Source organism: Nyctereutes procyonoides, unplaced genomic scaffold, assembly GCF_905146905.1.
Source record: "Nyctereutes procyonoides isolate TBG_1078 unplaced genomic scaffold, NYPRO_anot_genome, whole genome shotgun sequence".
In the NCBI taxonomy this organism is placed as follows: domain Eukaryota; kingdom Metazoa; phylum Chordata; class Mammalia; order Carnivora; family Canidae; genus Nyctereutes; species Nyctereutes procyonoides.
The window spans coordinates 59,095,228-59,112,713 of record NW_026575047.1 but is presented as its reverse complement, the minus strand read 5'-3'; the positions used below and the strand labels follow the sequence as shown (position 1 = coordinate 59,112,713).

At 37.4% G+C, this 17,486-nt stretch overlaps 1 protein-coding gene and 1 pseudogene across 1 annotated transcript in view; both read right to left on the bottom strand.

Moving 5' to 3' along the window:
• GABRG3 (gamma-aminobutyric acid type A receptor subunit gamma3) overlaps window positions 1–17,486 on the bottom strand; it is a 659,970-nt gene that overhangs the window by 66,170 nt on the left and 576,314 nt on the right. The window contains exon 6 of the mRNA XM_055326791.1: window positions 11,019–11,156. Coding sequence (XP_055182766.1) covers window positions 11,019–11,156 — 138 coding nt within the window. The remainder of the gene's footprint in view (window positions 1–11,018; window positions 11,157–17,486) is intronic.
• LOC129510546 (60S ribosomal protein L37a-like) lies at window positions 8,194–8,459 on the bottom strand (annotated as a pseudogene).

The window sequence follows — 17,486 nt, the reverse complement described above, 5'->3', positions numbered from 1 at the left end:
AGACTGGTTTATTTAACACAGTTCTTCTTTGTATTTAAACATATTGGAATCTTCAGGAAAATAATGCAGTATGCAGTGTTTCCTAATTTATTGCTGTGGTTAGGAAACACTTTTGCTAACACTGATGTTGGTAGCTTGTAGTATACTGATGCCCCATAGAAAATGGTGAGGACATGCTAAGACACTTAGCCACATGTGAAGCGCCATCAATAAGCTTTCCTTCACCTCTGTGCTCCTGCAACAGTTGGTGGGACTCATTTATATTGACACCTCTCTCACTAAATTCTAAATACTTGTATTTCTGGCTAGCCTGAAGACTCCTTAAGATCAAGAAGTGTCCAGCACATTTAGCTTTTCCAGGAACCCTTTTGCAACTAAACAAGTTAATAGATAATTAAATCTAAGAATAGTAGTTGAAAATACTTTTAAGGGCATAGCAAAGTTTGTATAAAAGATATTCAAAAAGAAATCAACTGATTATGAGCATTTCCAGCACTTCCCAAATATTTTAGAGTTTTCTGTCATGATATTTTAACAGAAAAATCATTTTGCCTATATTTAACACCCCTTAGCAACATAATCATCCCATGCCCATAAGTCTTGTCTTGGGTTCTATGGCAAGGGTAGTTTGAATGGGCTATGAAGCACTCCAGTTCCACCAATAACTTGCTGTGGGCACATTATCTTGATGAGCTTTGAGTTCCTTAACAATAATAATGTGTGGGCATTATGAAGTCCAAATGATTAGTTTATGCAAAACATTTAAAATAATAATTGGCATATTATAAACTAGCTGCCAATTATTATAGGTAAGGTCATCCAGCTCATTGTGCTATATTTGAAACTGCCCAATCACTTAACTGCTTTACAGATCTTTAGGAAAAATGTTTCACTTACAGCCTTACAGCCAGATGCCAGAATTGAAATTGCATGAGGTAAGATGCCAGGAATCTCCCTGAAAGTGCACATAAACTCCAACAGTGTATTACTTTCAGGCAAATAACTTCACAGGCTGGGACAATCAGGGAGAGATCCAATCTCAAACAGGCATTATTCCAAAAGCTAGATCTGTTCTTATGGGTATCACCCTCTGGTTGTGACTAGTTATAGGCACTCTTCCAGCATGACTCTACTACAAAACATGGACATCAACTTGTTCAGCTCCCATTATCTAGTAGATAAGCCTACTAAATTTAGAGTCACAACTGCCATTGAAAAAACTTAATGAGAATTTTCCTTCAGAATATCTAAGCCAATCTCAAAATTCCCTCCAGCACCTGTACAATCTTGTTTTACCAATGTGATCACATATTGCTCCAATGTGCATTACTTCATTTCCCTTTGTTTTTAATGTATTTGTCTTATTCCATATATACATCACTTACTAGACCTGCTCATATGACTGACAGAAAGTCGTTTAAATATAATACTCCTTTTTCCTTCTTATTGCCCCTTTCTGAGTCAATGCTCATGATTTCTTGTCTAGACACATATTCCTCCTGACTGATCTCTTGACTCAAATATTTTCCTTTCTAATTTATTTAGTAGGGCATCACTAGGAACCAAGCACAGTCTACCATGTCTCACACAATAGTTAGCAATATAGACAATAACCCCTTTATGTAACACAACAAAAGAAGATAAACATAATAAATACATAAATTGTATGACAGATTTTATCAATTAGTGAAGGCAGAGATTGCCCAGAGGATGGCATTCAATGAGAAGGTGATTTTTGAGCACAGATTTACAGAACATAGGAAGTCAGTCATGCAGAAACCCTAATGAAACATCACTTTGTGGTGGACAATAGGTAAGTAAGTCTAGAATCAAACGAGTAAATAAGGGGCTAATGCTATAACTGAGGAAAGGGATAATGGTGACTTAGATTAGGATAGTAGCAATGAAATTGGTAGAAGCCATCTTATTGAGAATATTTTGAAGATATAGTCAAAAGCATTTGGTGTTATTTTGGATTTGATGTGTAAAAAAAGGGAGGAGAAAAAAAAAACAAAAAAAAATAAAAATAAAAAAATAAAATAAAAAAAGGGAGGAGTTGATGTTCCTGAAATTTGGCCCTGAGAAAATGAAGGATGGAGGGGCCATCATCTGGTAGGGAAAGACTCGAGGTGGAATTGCTCATGAGCATGAGTTTGGGACACAGAGGAGGTCTTGAACAAGCATTTGGGTCCAGGAGGCTGGGATTTATAAGATGTTTGATTTGGAGCTTGAGATGTAAATTTTGGAGTTAATACTGTAGAAGCCTGGATGAGATTCACAGACAAGTGAGCACAGATAGAAAACAGAGTCCTGGGGCACTCCCAGATGAAAAGAAGGTGGAGAAGATGGAGGTCCAACACAAAAACACAGAAGAAGAGACATCAGGAGGAGGACAACCCAGAGAAGCCTGGAAGCCAAGGGAAGAGGAGCCATGGTGAAAGGAGAAGGTTTAGCGGTTTAGCACTGTAGAGGTCCTTGGTGACCTTACTGAGAGCAGCACTGGTGGAGGAGTAAAAAGGAAAGCCTGGCTGGGATGGGCTCAAGAGAATGGCATGAAGGTACTGGGTCAGTGAGACTGGATGACTGTTTAGAAGAGTTTTCTGCAAAGAGCACAAATGGGGCAGTAGCTTGGGGAAGAACAGAAGGAGGATTGGAATAACATTGTATTGGGCACCTTCTGTTGCCCCTCCAAACCTACTTTCTACCCTTTTCTACGTACTTTATGCCCAGGAAGCTTCTGCCTGGACCACACCATACAAGTTCCCTGAGCCTCAGCTTCAGGCCCCTGGGGAGACAGAACAGATATTGTGAGGTGAAAGAGGTTAAGGCAAATATCCTAAAGCTCCTTTCCTGCCCCTGTGCTGCAGGTTGGCGGGATTCTCTGCTGAAAGTGATTCCAGCTGTCATGCAGCCCTCTCACTGCAACTAATTCTCCAGATTCCAGTAACTACTCCCACTTCTTGCCTCTTTAGCTAAGTGGCAAAAGCTTCCCAATACCACTAGCTTGAGATTACTGCAACATGTCTATATTAGTTTCCTATTGCTGTTTTAACAAAGGATCCACACTTAGTGGCTTGAAACAACAAAAATTTGTTATGTTTAGTTCTTTAGGTTAGAAGTCTGACACATATCTTGCTTGGCTAAAATTAAGATGTCAAGAGGGCCATATTACCTTCTAGAGGTTCTAGAATTCATTTCTTTGCTCTTTCCTGCTTCTGCAACCACCCACTTGCCTTGGCTGGTGGCCCTTTCCTCCATCTTCAATTCCAACAAAGTTGCACCTCTCTGTGAGTTTCTTCCACAGTCACATTTCTTTCTCTTTTCTTCTGCCTCCCTCTTCCACACTGAACCCACCTAGATAATTCAAGATAACCTCTACATCTGAAAGTCAGCTGACTACCAACCTTAATTCCATCTGCTACCTTAATCGTCCTTTATCATGTAACATACTGTACACACAGATTCTGGGGATTAAAAAAAATGGACATCATTGGGAGCCATTATTCTGCCTATCACAATGCCTTATTGCAATATGTCATAAACCCTGCCAGAAAGATTGTAAATAGTTTCTTCCCTTCATTAACTTCTAATTAGCCAGTTTGTGTATGTCACTTGCTGCATACTGAAGACCTAACTGAAACAATTTTAAAAAATAGTAAAATAAAAGCCTATTTTTAAGTAGATGGTAGTAATGATCCAGTAGAGTAAAAAAAAATGGCATAAGTGTGAGAGAGAGATGTGTTGGAGCAATCTCTTGTGTAGGGGAAGGAACAGGATCTGGTGTACATGTGGGTAAGAATGGGAGCACATGTGTAATACAATGAGGGAGTAATTGCAATCGGTGGGCAAAGATTGGATGCTTTCAGATTTCCTCAAGATTCTAGGAACAGTGAGGAGCAAGATCACTAGTGGAAAGTAAAGGTGTTGCTGTCAGAGATTGGGGCCAAGAACAAAATAGGAAACTGCCACCTAGGAAAGTTAAAGAATAAACAGAGTTTGCATTTTAATGGAAGTGATATTTATTCCTAGGGGAGTGAAAATTCTTTTTTGGAAGAGAAGTGACAAATCTTTGATATTGCTATGTGTAGCCCTCCAAAAGGCCATAATATATGAAAATATATACAAGCATTTCTAAGGGAGGTGATTAAAAAATACCTAAGACTCCATAGGAAAGATGATAATGAATAAAAGATTGAGAAACACTGGACTAGCACATACTACAGCATGATAACCTGAAGACTCTCTTGAAATTCATGGCAACAACTTCAAAAGACAGCAGTGATGGAAACAGTGTGCTTTAATTTATTATTATTTTTACCCTGTAATGATGCATGGTTGTGGTGTTGAGTGGGTAGAAACCTGTATTTCATTATGGTTGATGTGTGCAAGGAAAAGGGGAAAGGGAGCTGAGGGAGTGTGCAAAAGAGTGATTTTATAAGAAGTTACTGTGGCCAAGTTCAAAAAGGGTGTTGCCTGTGTTCTCCTCTAGGATTTTGATGGAATCTTATCTCACATTTAGATCTTTCATCCATTTTGAGTTTATCTTTGTGTATGGTGCAAGAGAGTGGTCGAGTTTCATTCTTCTGCATGTGGATGTCCAATTTTCCCAGCACCATTTATTGAAGAGACTGTCTTTCTTCCAGTGGATAGTCTTTCCTCCTTTATCGAAGATTAGTTGACCATAAAGTTGAGGGCCCACTTCTGGATTCTCTATTCTGTTCCATTGATCTATGTGTCTGTTTTTGTGCCAGTACCACACTGTCTTGATGACCACAGCTTTGTAGTACAACCTGGAATCTGGCATTGTGATGCCCCCAGCTATGGTTTTCTTTTTTAAAATTCCCCTGGCTATTCGGGGTCTTTTCTTATTCCACACAAATCTTAAGATGATTTGTTCTAACTCTCTGAAGAAAGTCTATGGTAAAAAAAAAAAAAGTCCATGGTATTTTGATAGGGATTGCATTAAATGTGTAAATTGCCCTGGGTAACATTGATATTTTCACAATATTAATTCTGCCAATCCATGAGCATGGAATATTTTTCCATCTCTTTGGGTCTTCCTCAATTTCTTTCAGAAGTGTTCTATAGTTTTTAGAGTATAGATCCTTTACCTCTTTAGTTAGGTTTATTCCTAGGTATCTTGTGCTTTTGGGTGCTATTGGGACTTCATCAAGATAAGAAGCTTTTGCACAGCAAAGGATACAGTCAACAAAACTAAAAGACAATCTACAGAATGGGAGAAGATATTTGCAAATGACGTATCAGATAAAGGGCTAGTTTCCAAGATCTATAAAGAACTTATTAAACTCAACACCAAAGAAACAAATAATCCAATCATGAAATGGGCAAAAGACATGAAGAGAAATCTCACAGAGGAAGACATAGACATGGCCAACATGCACATGAGAAAATGCTCTGCAACACTTGCCATCAGGGAAATACAAATCAAAACCACAATGAGATACCACCTCACACCAGTGAGAATGGGGAAACCACAATGTTGGAGATGATGTGGAGAAAAGGGAACCCTCTTGCACTATTAGTGGGAATATGAACTGGTGCAGCCACTCTGGAAAACTGTGTGGAGTTTCCTCAAAGAGTTAAAAATAGACCTGCCCTACGACCCAGCAATTGCACTGCTGGGGATTTACCCCAAAGATACAGATGCAGTGAAATCCCGGGACACCTGCACCCCGATGTTTCTAGAAGCAATGTCCACAGTAGCCGAACTGTGGAAGGAGCCTCGGTGTCCATTGAAAGATGAATGGATAAAGAAGATGTGGTTTATGTATACAATGGAATATTCCTCAGCCATTAGAAATGACAAATACCCACCATTTGCTTCAACGTGGATGGAACTGGAGGGTATTATGCTGAGTGAAATAAGTCAATCGGGGAAGGACAAACATTGTATGTTCTCATTCATTTGTGGAATATAAATAATAGTGAAAGGGAATAGAAGGGAAGGGAGGAGAAATGGGTAGGAAATATCAGAAAGGGAGACAGAACATAAAGACTCCTAACTCTGGGAAATGAACTAGGGGTGGTGGAAGGGGAGGAGGGCAGGGGGTGGGGGTGACTAAGTGACAGGCACTGAGGGGGGCACTTGATGGGATGAGCACTGGGTGTTATTCTGTATGTTGGCAAATTGAACACCAATAAAAAATAAATTTATTATTAATTTTTTTTTTTTTAAAAAAGAGTGATTTTAATGATTTCAGGATTTTCCACTGGGGAAATGACATAGAATATTCCAGGCTGCTAAAGACAGGCATGGGAGGATGGTGACTACCTTGGGCCCATGAGAAGTTTAGAAACAAAGAGTGAAAAATCCATCATTTACATCTCACTCCCATCTTCAAACAGTATCTATATATTACAGGTAAGCAAGTTTAGGTTTTTTTTTATACAGATTAATTTCTTTAGAATATATTTTTTTGCTTAGTTTCTTTTTTAAAAGCTTTTATTTGTTTATTCATGAGACACACACACAGAGGCAGAGACATAGAAGCAGGCTCTATGCAGGGAGCCAGATGTGGGACTTGATCCCGGAACTCCAGGATCACACCTTGAGCCAAAGGCAGATCCCTTTTGCTTATTTTCTAAAGGAGAAGGAATGATTTATAAGATTCAATATAATGTGAATTTTCATATAAAAATGGGAGAAGTTTCGTATAAAAATAGAAGAGGAGCATATGGAGAACATTCATCTATCACTGCCAATATATTCATTGACTTCATGGAAAAAGAATGACAAAATAAAATCCTGGAAAACAGTCATTTCTTACTCATAAAGGACTGTCCTAAACATTGCTTCCATTTTTTCTTACAATTTCACTTAATATAATGTCTATTTTCTATGCTGGTGTATAAACTCTTAGTTTGTTCATAAGTCTCTCATATCTATCATGTTTTTCTAGACCGAAAGCTCCTTGCTGCAAGTGAATGTTTCCATGTTGTTTGTATACCCACAGAATTTAACAGCACTCCAATCCATCTGAAGGGTTAACTTGCTTCAAGCTTATGTACTCCTTGTTTGTGGAACTAAATTCTTTAAAATGTAGCAGAATGAACTTACTTTCCTTGAAATTTGCAGACCACTGAGTTTGAGGAGTGAAGGGCCAAACTTTCCCAGAAGATAAGGCTTGACTACATTTGAAAACAACTGCCACTGATGCCAGCAAATATATTTAGGATCCTGTGCACAGAGAACTAGCCACCAGGCACCTGCTTCTCCTGGATGGAGCTCCCCTCCCTTTTCCTATGTCTTTCCCTTTAAAACCTTCCAGCTTCAGCTGGACAGAAAAGAAGATCTTTGAGATGTTAGTCCACCATCTTCCTGGCTGCTGGCTTCCTGAATAAAGCAAACTTTCTTCTCCCACCATCACATGTCTCTTGAGTATTGATTTTCCAGCAGCAAGTAGCTGTATCTGAGTTTGGAACCAGTTCTCTGTCTGGTAAAAGGATCACTTAGCACATAATTGCTCATACTATTACCTTGACTCCACAGGCCCCTCTGTTTCCCTGTGCTGGTATTCTTATATTCAATTTCAAAACCCCATGGCAGTTGTGTTTTACTTGCTTTTGCAGTGTCTCCTTTAACATCAGTTTTCAGAGAATACCAAGAAAGAAAAAATCCAGCATCGACATTTGGCATTTAAATGCTAGAACATTATCCCCTTATTTAGTTACCCACCTTTGGGCTGCCTTACACCTAAAGATACTTTTTTCCTTCCCTTCCCCCTGTTCATCAGTTTTGTGTCCTAAATTCTACATATGGGTGAAATTATGTGGTATTTGTTTTTCTCTGTTTTCACTTAGCATAATACACTAGCTCCAACCATATCAGTGCAAATAGTAAGATTTTACTTTTTTGATGGCTGAGTAATATTCTACTGTGTGTGTGTGTGTGTGTGTGTGTGTGTACACCACATCTTCTGTATCCATTCATCTGTCAATGGACATCTGGGCTCTCCCATATTTTGGCTATTGTAGACATTGCTGCTATAAACATTAGAATGCATGTGCCCCTTCAAATTGCTGTGTTTGTATCCTTTGAGTAAATACCTAGTAGAGCAATTTTTGGGTCATATGATAGTATTATGTCTAACTTTTTTAGGAACCTCTGTATCTTTTTTATTATGTAATTAACCCATTTATTATAGGCTAGCTATGTTTCAAATGGTGGAACTTCTACTGGTCTTTCTACTCCTTCAGTCTCCTGATGGCGGACTTCACTGTGATGGCAGAAGTGGTGCTGTTGGTCCAGGCACCACCGGCTATGGTTTTCATGCAGGAGCCACAGTGCCAGATGCCCACAGCTCATCTTTTCATCCTGGTTTTGTCATAGAGGGAGCAAGTGCACTTGGTGCACTTATTTCAATCTTCTTCACCATTTTCCTGAGGGAGGCACCATAACAGGTCTTGTATTTACCCAGAATTCTGATTTCTTGGTGCATTTAGCCATGTCCCTGCAAACTAGGTCCGAGCCCAGAGAGGATGACAGTCTGTTCCAGGAATATCCACATCTTTTTTTTTTGTATATGTTTTTATCAGAGTTTGATTTGCCAACATATAGCATAACGTCAAGTGCTCATCCCGTCAAGTGCCCCCCTCGGTGCCCATCACCCAGTCACCCCAACCCCCCACCCACCTCCCTTTCTACTATCCCTTGTTCGTTTCCCAGAATTAGGTGTCTCTCATGTTCTGTCACCCTCTCTGATATTTCCCACTCATTTTCTCTCCTTTCCCCTTTATTCTCTTTCACTATTTTTTTTTAATATTCCCAGAATGGGTTCTTTATAGATCTTGGATACTAGTCCTTTATCTGATAAGTCATTTGCAAATGTCTTCTCCCATTCTGTAGGTTGTCTTTTAGTTTTGTTGACTGTTTCTTTGGCTGTGCAAAAGCTTCTTATCTTGATGAAGTCCCAATAGTTTATTTCTGCTTTTCTTTCTTTTGCCTACGTGGATGTATCTTGTAAGAAGTTACGGTGGCCGAGTTCAAAAAGGGTGTTGCCTGTGTTCTCCTCTAGGATTTTGATGGAATCTTGTCTCACATTTAGATCTTTCACCCATTTTGAGTTTATCTTTGTGTATGGTGCAAGTGAGTGGTCGAGTTTCATTCTTCTGCATGTGGATGTCCAATTTTCCCAGCACCATTTATTGAAGAGACTGTCTTTCTTCCAGTGGATACTCTTTCCTCCTTTGTCAAATATATTAGTTGGCCATAAAGTTGAGGGTCCACTTTTGGATTCTCTATTCTGTTCCATTGATCTATGTGTCTGTTTTTGTGCCAGTACCACACTGCCTTGATGACCACAGCTTTGTAGTACAACCTGGAATCTGGCATTGTGATGCCCCCAGCTATGGTTTTCTTTTTTAAAATTCCCCTGGCTATTTGGGGTCTTTTCTGATTCCACACAAATCTTGAGATGATTTGTTCCAACTCTCTGAAGAAAGTCCATGGTATTTTGATAGGGATTGCATTAAATGTGTCAGTTGCCCTGGGTAACATTGACGTTTTCACAATATTAATTCTTCCAATCCATGAGCATGGAATATTTTCCCATCTCTTTGGGTCTTCCTCAATTTCTTTCAGAAGTGTTCTGTAGTGTTTAGGGGATAGATCCTTTACCTCTTTGGTTAGGTTGAATGAGATCATATAATGTTTGTCCTTCTCTGACTGACTTACTTTGCTCAGCATTATACCCTCCAGTTGTATCCATGTTGAAGCAAATTATGGGTATTCATTGTTTCTAATGGCTGTGGAAGGAGCCTCAGTGTCCATCGAAAGATGAATGGATAAAGATGTGGCATATGTATACAATGCCTTATACCTAAAGGTCTGCTAGTGCATTTTAACCTTTCAGGGAGCAAAACCACATTCTTAATGTAGGTGACTCATAATTGGGAAAAAGTTTCTCCAAAACACTTCCCTTCTTACTGCCTCCACAGATTATTTAAATAAATTATGATCTTCTATTCTTTTAACCTTATCATTGCTTAATATTTAAACACGGATGACATTTCTCACCTTTACCGCCATGACGTCGATAGGGAAGTTTTGCTTTTCTCTGCGAATCAGATAGCTTTTCAGACTTTTCTTAACATGTAAATGTTCTATATTTTACAACCCTATAAAGAATTCAGACTATCTTTTAAAGATATTTACCACTGATTATCAAAGTTTACATCTTAGTCGTCAGTGAAACAAACTGTTATGGAGTGTTAAGAGCCAGTAAACTCTTCATATTAACAATCTGATCAGTAGGAAAGCTAGCTCTAAATCCATCTTTACCCCCACACTCTGGCAAAAGAAAATTAGTTGCAAAATAGTGGATCATAGGAATGTTTGTGAGAAACACTCACAAAGAAAAAAACCCCTATGAAACATAAACAAAATCCCCAAAGCATTCAAATACATTAAGAGATGAAACATCTCTTTTCATCTAATCATATACTTCATACTATGTATAAAATGACCACTTAGTAAAATCAAATTGGTGGATAATTATTATGTTCAATAAATTGGAGAAGAAATACAAAGCTCAAAATAAAGTTTAGGGCAAAGAAAGAAGCTGGAAATTAAAACTCAAAGGACATTTCACACCAGCTTCTTTTATGCCCAGAGTCTTAACAATATTTTATTCTTATTATGTATGTGGAAAGTTGTAGAACTCTCATCATTAGTCATTAGTAAAAAGCAGTTTATAGAAATATGGTCACTTGTGGGAATTCTAGTTAAGTTTATTGACATGATGCAAACAGTCTTTATTTAAAAATATAAGACATTTCTCATGATCCTTTTTTCATCCTAATTAAAACATTAAAAAAACTTCAGTATTGAATCTGTTGTTTTGCCTCAAACATCACTGATGTAATATGCTTGCCCTAATATCATTAGTTAAAACACATACATGATGGAATTCTACATTAAAGGCATGATTATGCCTCAGGCATCAGAGGAAAAAAGTCAGATTTTTTTGCAAGTCATGCTTCCTTAAATTAAATCCTACCTGCAGATGTTGTTACGATTTCTGTTGTGTTTCTGAGGCCCATAAAATCAAACTGATAAAGCCGCCATGATTTCTGATCAGCTGCCTCAACTGAATTTTTTCTCCATCTATAAATCATTTCTTCTTTAGGATAGCCATCTGAAAATACAGAACAAATAACAAACACTTGAAAATATAGGTTTATAAAACAAAAAATTATAAAATAAAATAGGTTAATAAAATAAAAAATTATAAAAGTCAAAATTATAATTCTGATCATGAACAGAGGTTAAAATTTTAGGCTGTATTTATTCTCAAAAATTTCCTCAAAAACACTAAAACTCAAAGGTTAATTAGTAAAGGCCTCTCAACCCAAAGAGATCTTCATCAGCAAAATGTTCACAGTCATAAGCCTGGTCATTATTTGTGTGGGCACAGCATATAAGGGTGCTACTGTCTTTATTTCTTTAGCCTTGGAGAGCCACTTTCAGTCACCATAGGCTGTGGTCAACTTTCAAAGAGTAGAGATGCTGGTCAGAGTGCCACTAGTTCCCAGACTCTGAAATCTAACTACCCAGCCTACATCTATCACACATTCACCCTTCCCCAGAATTTAGTCCATTCAGATCTTAGGAAAGACAAATTTAATAAGGCAATCACTCCAGGATTCCAGAAGTCCACTGACTTTCAGTCCTGCTCTGATATCAGTCTCTAGTTCTGATCAGTGAGCTTTGACCATTATTAGAGACCAGTGCTTATTCTTATTCATTACTCTAGGAAGCAAGATGCTGGTGTGTTTCTGCTGCCATAAGCCTAGTGTGGCAACCTACCCAGAGACAGGTGTCATGGACAGGTGTTGTTACTAGGACCCCAGTCTCTCCCCATTTGTCCTAATGACTGGATCAACTCCTGGATCCCCACTTCTGGGATAACACTTCCTTTCTGGAGTACTGTACTGTCTCCAAGCTCTATGGTCAGGTCTGCTCCCTGGGGCATGCCTGGATCCCATGTTGTCACCCAACACATGACAGCATTGGTATTATTAGACCTTCATGGATTCATATAGACACTGATTGCATAACTGGTAGGAGGAAATGTATTCACTAACCTCCTGAATATTAAAAGTGCATACTTCTACAAACATGTTAATAAAGTGGTTGGAAATTTCTAATTAGACATTGCAGAGATCAGTTTGCAAAACTCTTAAAGACAATATGCCTTCTTGGTATTTTCCCTTTCTTCCCATCAGTGCTAAATTGGCTCCCTCATTCAAAGGCTAAAATAGAACACAGATATGTCCCATGCTTTCTGATTGTGTATTGTTCTGTGAAATTATTGTCACCATTGCTGAGATATTAATATTGATATCAAGGCACTAAGACTCAGCCCCAGACGTTTTTATGAAGTAACCAAACATTTTACTTGGTCATAAGCCACTGTCCTGTTTTATTTTCCTATTAGACTATCATAATCAGAAAAAGTACTTTACACCTTAATTCTCTCTTTTTAACTTGTTTTATTAAATAGCTTTGTTGAGGTGCAATTTGCATACATAAAACATATGCAGTTCAGTAGTTTTCAGTATATTTTTAGAGTGGTACCACTATTATCCCAATTTTAGAATATTTTCACCATTCCAAAATGAAACCCCAGACCCACTAGCTGTCACTCTCCGTTCCCCTTCCTTAGACACATTGCAACACATCACCTATCTCATCCAGTTCTTGGCATCCATTAATATGTCAAGACAGAATTTTCTGTCTATAGATTTGCCTGTTCTGGACATTTCATATAAATGGAATCACACATGTTATCTTTTGAACTGATGTCCTTCACTTAGTATATTGTATTCAAGGTTCACTTATATGGTAGTCCCTGTTGGTATTTTGTTCTTATTCATTACCCAGTAACATCCCACTACTTGAATATACCATATTTTACTTATCCATTTGTCAGTTGATAGGTAGTTTGTTTGAGTCACTTCTATGTTCTTACGAATAATGCTGTTATGGAACATTAGTGTTTTCTTTTTAAATAAGCAAAGACTTCATATATTTTTATGACAAGTAGTTTTGCAACTTGGAGCAAGGCCCCCATTGAATTAGGGTATTATCTTCCTACAGAAAGTAGGAGATTGGGATATTATCTTTCTTGATTACATTTGAAATATATGACTCCCAGATCCTTAAGAAAGCTTTTAAAAAGATTCACATCTTGTTGCAAAGCAGATTTCACTTTCCTTAACCCAAACTTGTTTCTCCTCCTTCTACCTAATCAAATAATGGTATTACCCACTCACTTGCTCAACATTTATGAACACTTGTGTATGAGATTTTGTGCTGACTTAAGTTTTCAGTTTGCTTGGGTATATAAATAGGAGTGACATTGTTAAGGCATGAGTTTACTCTCTATTTAAAATTTTTGAGGAACTGTTAGACTGTTTTTCAAGGCTATACCTTAAAACACTACCTGTAATGTATGAGGTTTCCAATTTCTCCATATCATCTCCAGCATTTGCTAATATCTGTCTTTATAATAGTCATATAGGGGTTGTGAAGTAGTACATTGCTATTTAATTTGCATTTCCTTAATTACTGAAGATATGAACATCTTTGCCTGGGTTTATTGGCCATATATGTCTTTCTTGGTGAGGTATCCATATTTTTTTCTTATTTATTTACTGGGTTATTTGTTTTCATATTGTTGAGTCTTAAGAATCATCTGTATATTTTGGGTCAAGTCTTTTATCAGGCATATGTTTTACAGATATTATCTGCCATTCTATGACTTATCTTCTGATTCTCCTGCATTTTTGAAGAAGAATTTTGCAAGTTATAGAATTACTGGTTGACAGTCTTTTTTCCTTCAAAATTTTGAAACTGTTACCTGTCTTCTGATGAGAAATTGTCAAGTTGACTCTGCTGTGGATAGGTATGGATTTCTTGGAGTTCATTGGAGTTTGCTGAGCTTCTTTTGGTTGTTACTTTTTCAAATAATTTTGGCCTTATTTCTCTGCTTTTATCCTCGGAGACTTCCATTAAATGTATATTGGTAATTTTCTTGATGTGTCACTGGTGTATGGGTTTCTACACATTTTTATCCATTCAGTCTTCATTTTGTTCCTCTTACTAAATAATCTTTACTGGCCTACCTTCAAGTCTGCTGATATTTTCTTCTGACTCCCCAAATCTGTTGTTTGTAGCTGGCTAGCGAATCTTTTATTTCAGTCATACTTCTCAACTCCAGAACTGGAATTGATTTCTTTTTAATAATTTATTTTTACAGATATTCTCTATTCAAGGACACCTAGTTGTCAGACTTTCCTTGCCTCTAATTCCTTGGACATGATTTATTTTAGTTCTTTGAATGCATGTAGAATACCTGACATCTGGGATTCTTCAAGGATTATTCTATTTACAGTTTTTATTCCTGTGTATGTGATGTGATTTCCTGTTTCTTTTTTAAAAGATTTTATTTTATTTATTCATGAGAGGCACAGTGATTTCCTGTTTATTTGGAGGTTTTGTAATTTTTCATTGGAGCCAAACATTTTAGATAATTTATTGTAAAAACCCTAATATCACAACCCTCTCTCCACTCCAGGGGTTATGGTTGTTCCTGGGTTTTAGGTTTTGTTCTTATTTTTCTTCTTATTTATTTCCTTAGTGACTCTTCCAGACTAGTTAGTAAATCTGTATTCCCCACAGTATGTAGTCCCTGAGTTCTCTGCTAGCTTTATGTTGTTGTTGATTTTATGTTCTTATTTTTGTTTTCAAGCATGGTCTCCTAGGGTTCACCTTTGGTTTGTTATAATTTCGTGGCCAGCCAATAATCAGCCAGAATGTTTCCTTAAATGCCTTGCCTGTTTTTCTTTCTACCTTTGCCAAGGAAATCTGTGTGTGAAGGCATGACTTCAAACTTTAGACAGCCTTAGCTTTAATTTTCTGCTTTCACAATTTCTCAAAGCTAGAGGTGAGTGACTGAGACATTTTTTCCTAGGTCTTTTCTGGGCATGCACACAACCCTGCACATAGATCCCTAGGAATTTGCTGGAGGTTTTCAAAGTTCCCTGTATCTAGGTCTTGCTTTAATTATTTTTTTTCTTTTTTGGCTTGGTCTTTTGTTTGTACTAACTGATATTACACTTAGGCAGATATAACATTGTCAGAATATTTCCATTTTTTTCTATAATGCCCTGGTGATACTACTTCTTAAATTTATTTTTTTAGATGAGCTGAGCTCTGAGTCAAATCAAGTGGCCACAGCACTTAGGGAATGAAAATTTTCAAGTACTGTTAGTTTTGACAAAATATTGACAGTACTCTTGGGATAGAGTTCTCAACAGAGTATCCAAAGAGGTCTATGCTCTCCATTCATTGTGAGTCTGCACATCTTTTACAACTACCATGCCAATGAGCTGGCAGAGAGGCAGAGAGAAAGGGAATAGTGATATGTACAGACTCTGTTGTCTTTCTGAGATTCAGAAGTTTCTCTTTAATAGACAATTTTCCATTTTTTCCTGTGATTTTGATTAATTTATGGGGCTCTAAAATGGCTGGTTTTGGTTGCTGTGCCAGTATTTTCACTGCTTTTGTGGGAAAGTGGTCACTGAGATTCATATTCCACCACTCCAAAGTTGATCTCCCTATGCCATAATTCTAAAAACAATAATAACAGCAACAAATTATGGCTTCTATTTATTGCACACCAATAGGCTCAATAGGACTTTTACTTTTATTTTCCATTTAATGTTAATCCTGTTCTGGACTAATTTGAGCATTGTAATGTTAAATAACTTCCCCAGTGCTACACTGCTTATCTTTGAAGGAGCTGCAGAATAAATCCAGAGCATTCTGTCAACTCCCTTCTACCTGACTTCGCCTTTTACAAAATTCCATTCTTATTTCTAATGCAGAAGGCCTCCCATTGTATCCTCCCTTCCACAAATAAATCAACACTAATGTGTTGATAATTTTATATGTAACATTTTCAGTAAAGCACATCTACATTTAAATTAACCTTAGTCTTCTGAAGATGCATGCAATAACTTGAAATAATGGTAGTTGGGATTTCAGAGAAAAGTTTAAGTGGGAGGAAAATTTAGTTATCTTACTTAGCTGCTGAATTCTCTTCTATGCCTCCTCTTTGTATACATCATCATCATCAATATCATCACAACCATAGTCATGATTATCATCATCATCACAGTGATCATCAACTTCCCCAATACTGCCACCACCACCACCACCATCACCATCATCACCACCATCGTTATCATATTGCTGTTATATATAACTGTAATTATGTGTTAAGCAATGTTCTAAGGGTTATGGGGCCCTTAGTTGCAGAAGCCCTTCCAAAGTCCTGGGCAAAGCATAGAAACTCTTGTTTGGGGGTAATTTTGAAACATTTAGGGAAGGCCTGCCATTGTTTCCTCTCTCTTAATATTTTTGTTGTATGTCTGATATACTGAGCTTCACCAATTTTGTATTAATAAATTCATCAATCATTTCTATACTTATCTTTGTATTGATGTTTAAGTAAACTTTCCTTAAAATATGTTCAGATAAATATTTCAAAAATTTAATTATAATAATTTTATAGTTTTGTTCATAATTTTATTTATTAGTTTTTCTAATATTATTTTGAGCAGGTTCCTTCTACTTGAATGTCAGTTCTGCATATGTGTACATGTGTGTATATGTGTGTGATTTGTGTTTATATATGATATTAACTAATATTACTTGGTGGCAATTTTTTTAAAGATTTTATTTATTTATTCATGAGACACACACACACACACACACACACACACACACACACACACACAGGCAGAGACACAGGCAGAGGGAGAAGCAGGCTCCATGCAGGGAGCCCGACGCGGGACTGGATCCCGGGTCTCCAGGATCAGGCCCTGGGCTGAAGGTGGCGCTAAACCGCTGAGCTTGGTGGGAATTTTTTAAAGAGTAAATGTGTCCTGTGGTTATGAAAATAAAGTTTTCATATCAACAAAGTTAATTCCTAATCTTTTCCATCAAACTGTCCAGCTGGCCTCATGTTGTAGTGATTTTACTGAAGTGATTTTACTTGCATTAGGAGTCATGACCAAAAAGGATATGCCGGCTCTCCAGGCTCAGTTCTGGCTTCCGTGATGGAAAAGACTCTCTTCAGGCCCTCTCTGTGTATCCTGTTAAAATTTTTTCTTTATTTTTTTAAAGATTTATTTATTTATTTTAGAAAGAGAGATCGAGTGTGCAGAATGAAGGGAGAGAGAGAATCTCAAGCAGACTCTGTGCTGAGCATGGAGCCCAATACCGAGCTCCATCCCACTACACTGAGATCATGACCTGAGCCAAAGAATCAGATGCTTAACTGACTGAACCAAACAGGGCCCCAAACAAGGTATTTTCTAATTTTTGAAGCTAGAAAACAATGTTAAGAAAAAGCTAAGTAAGACAAAAAAGACAAAGATTTTAATCTTTACAGGGT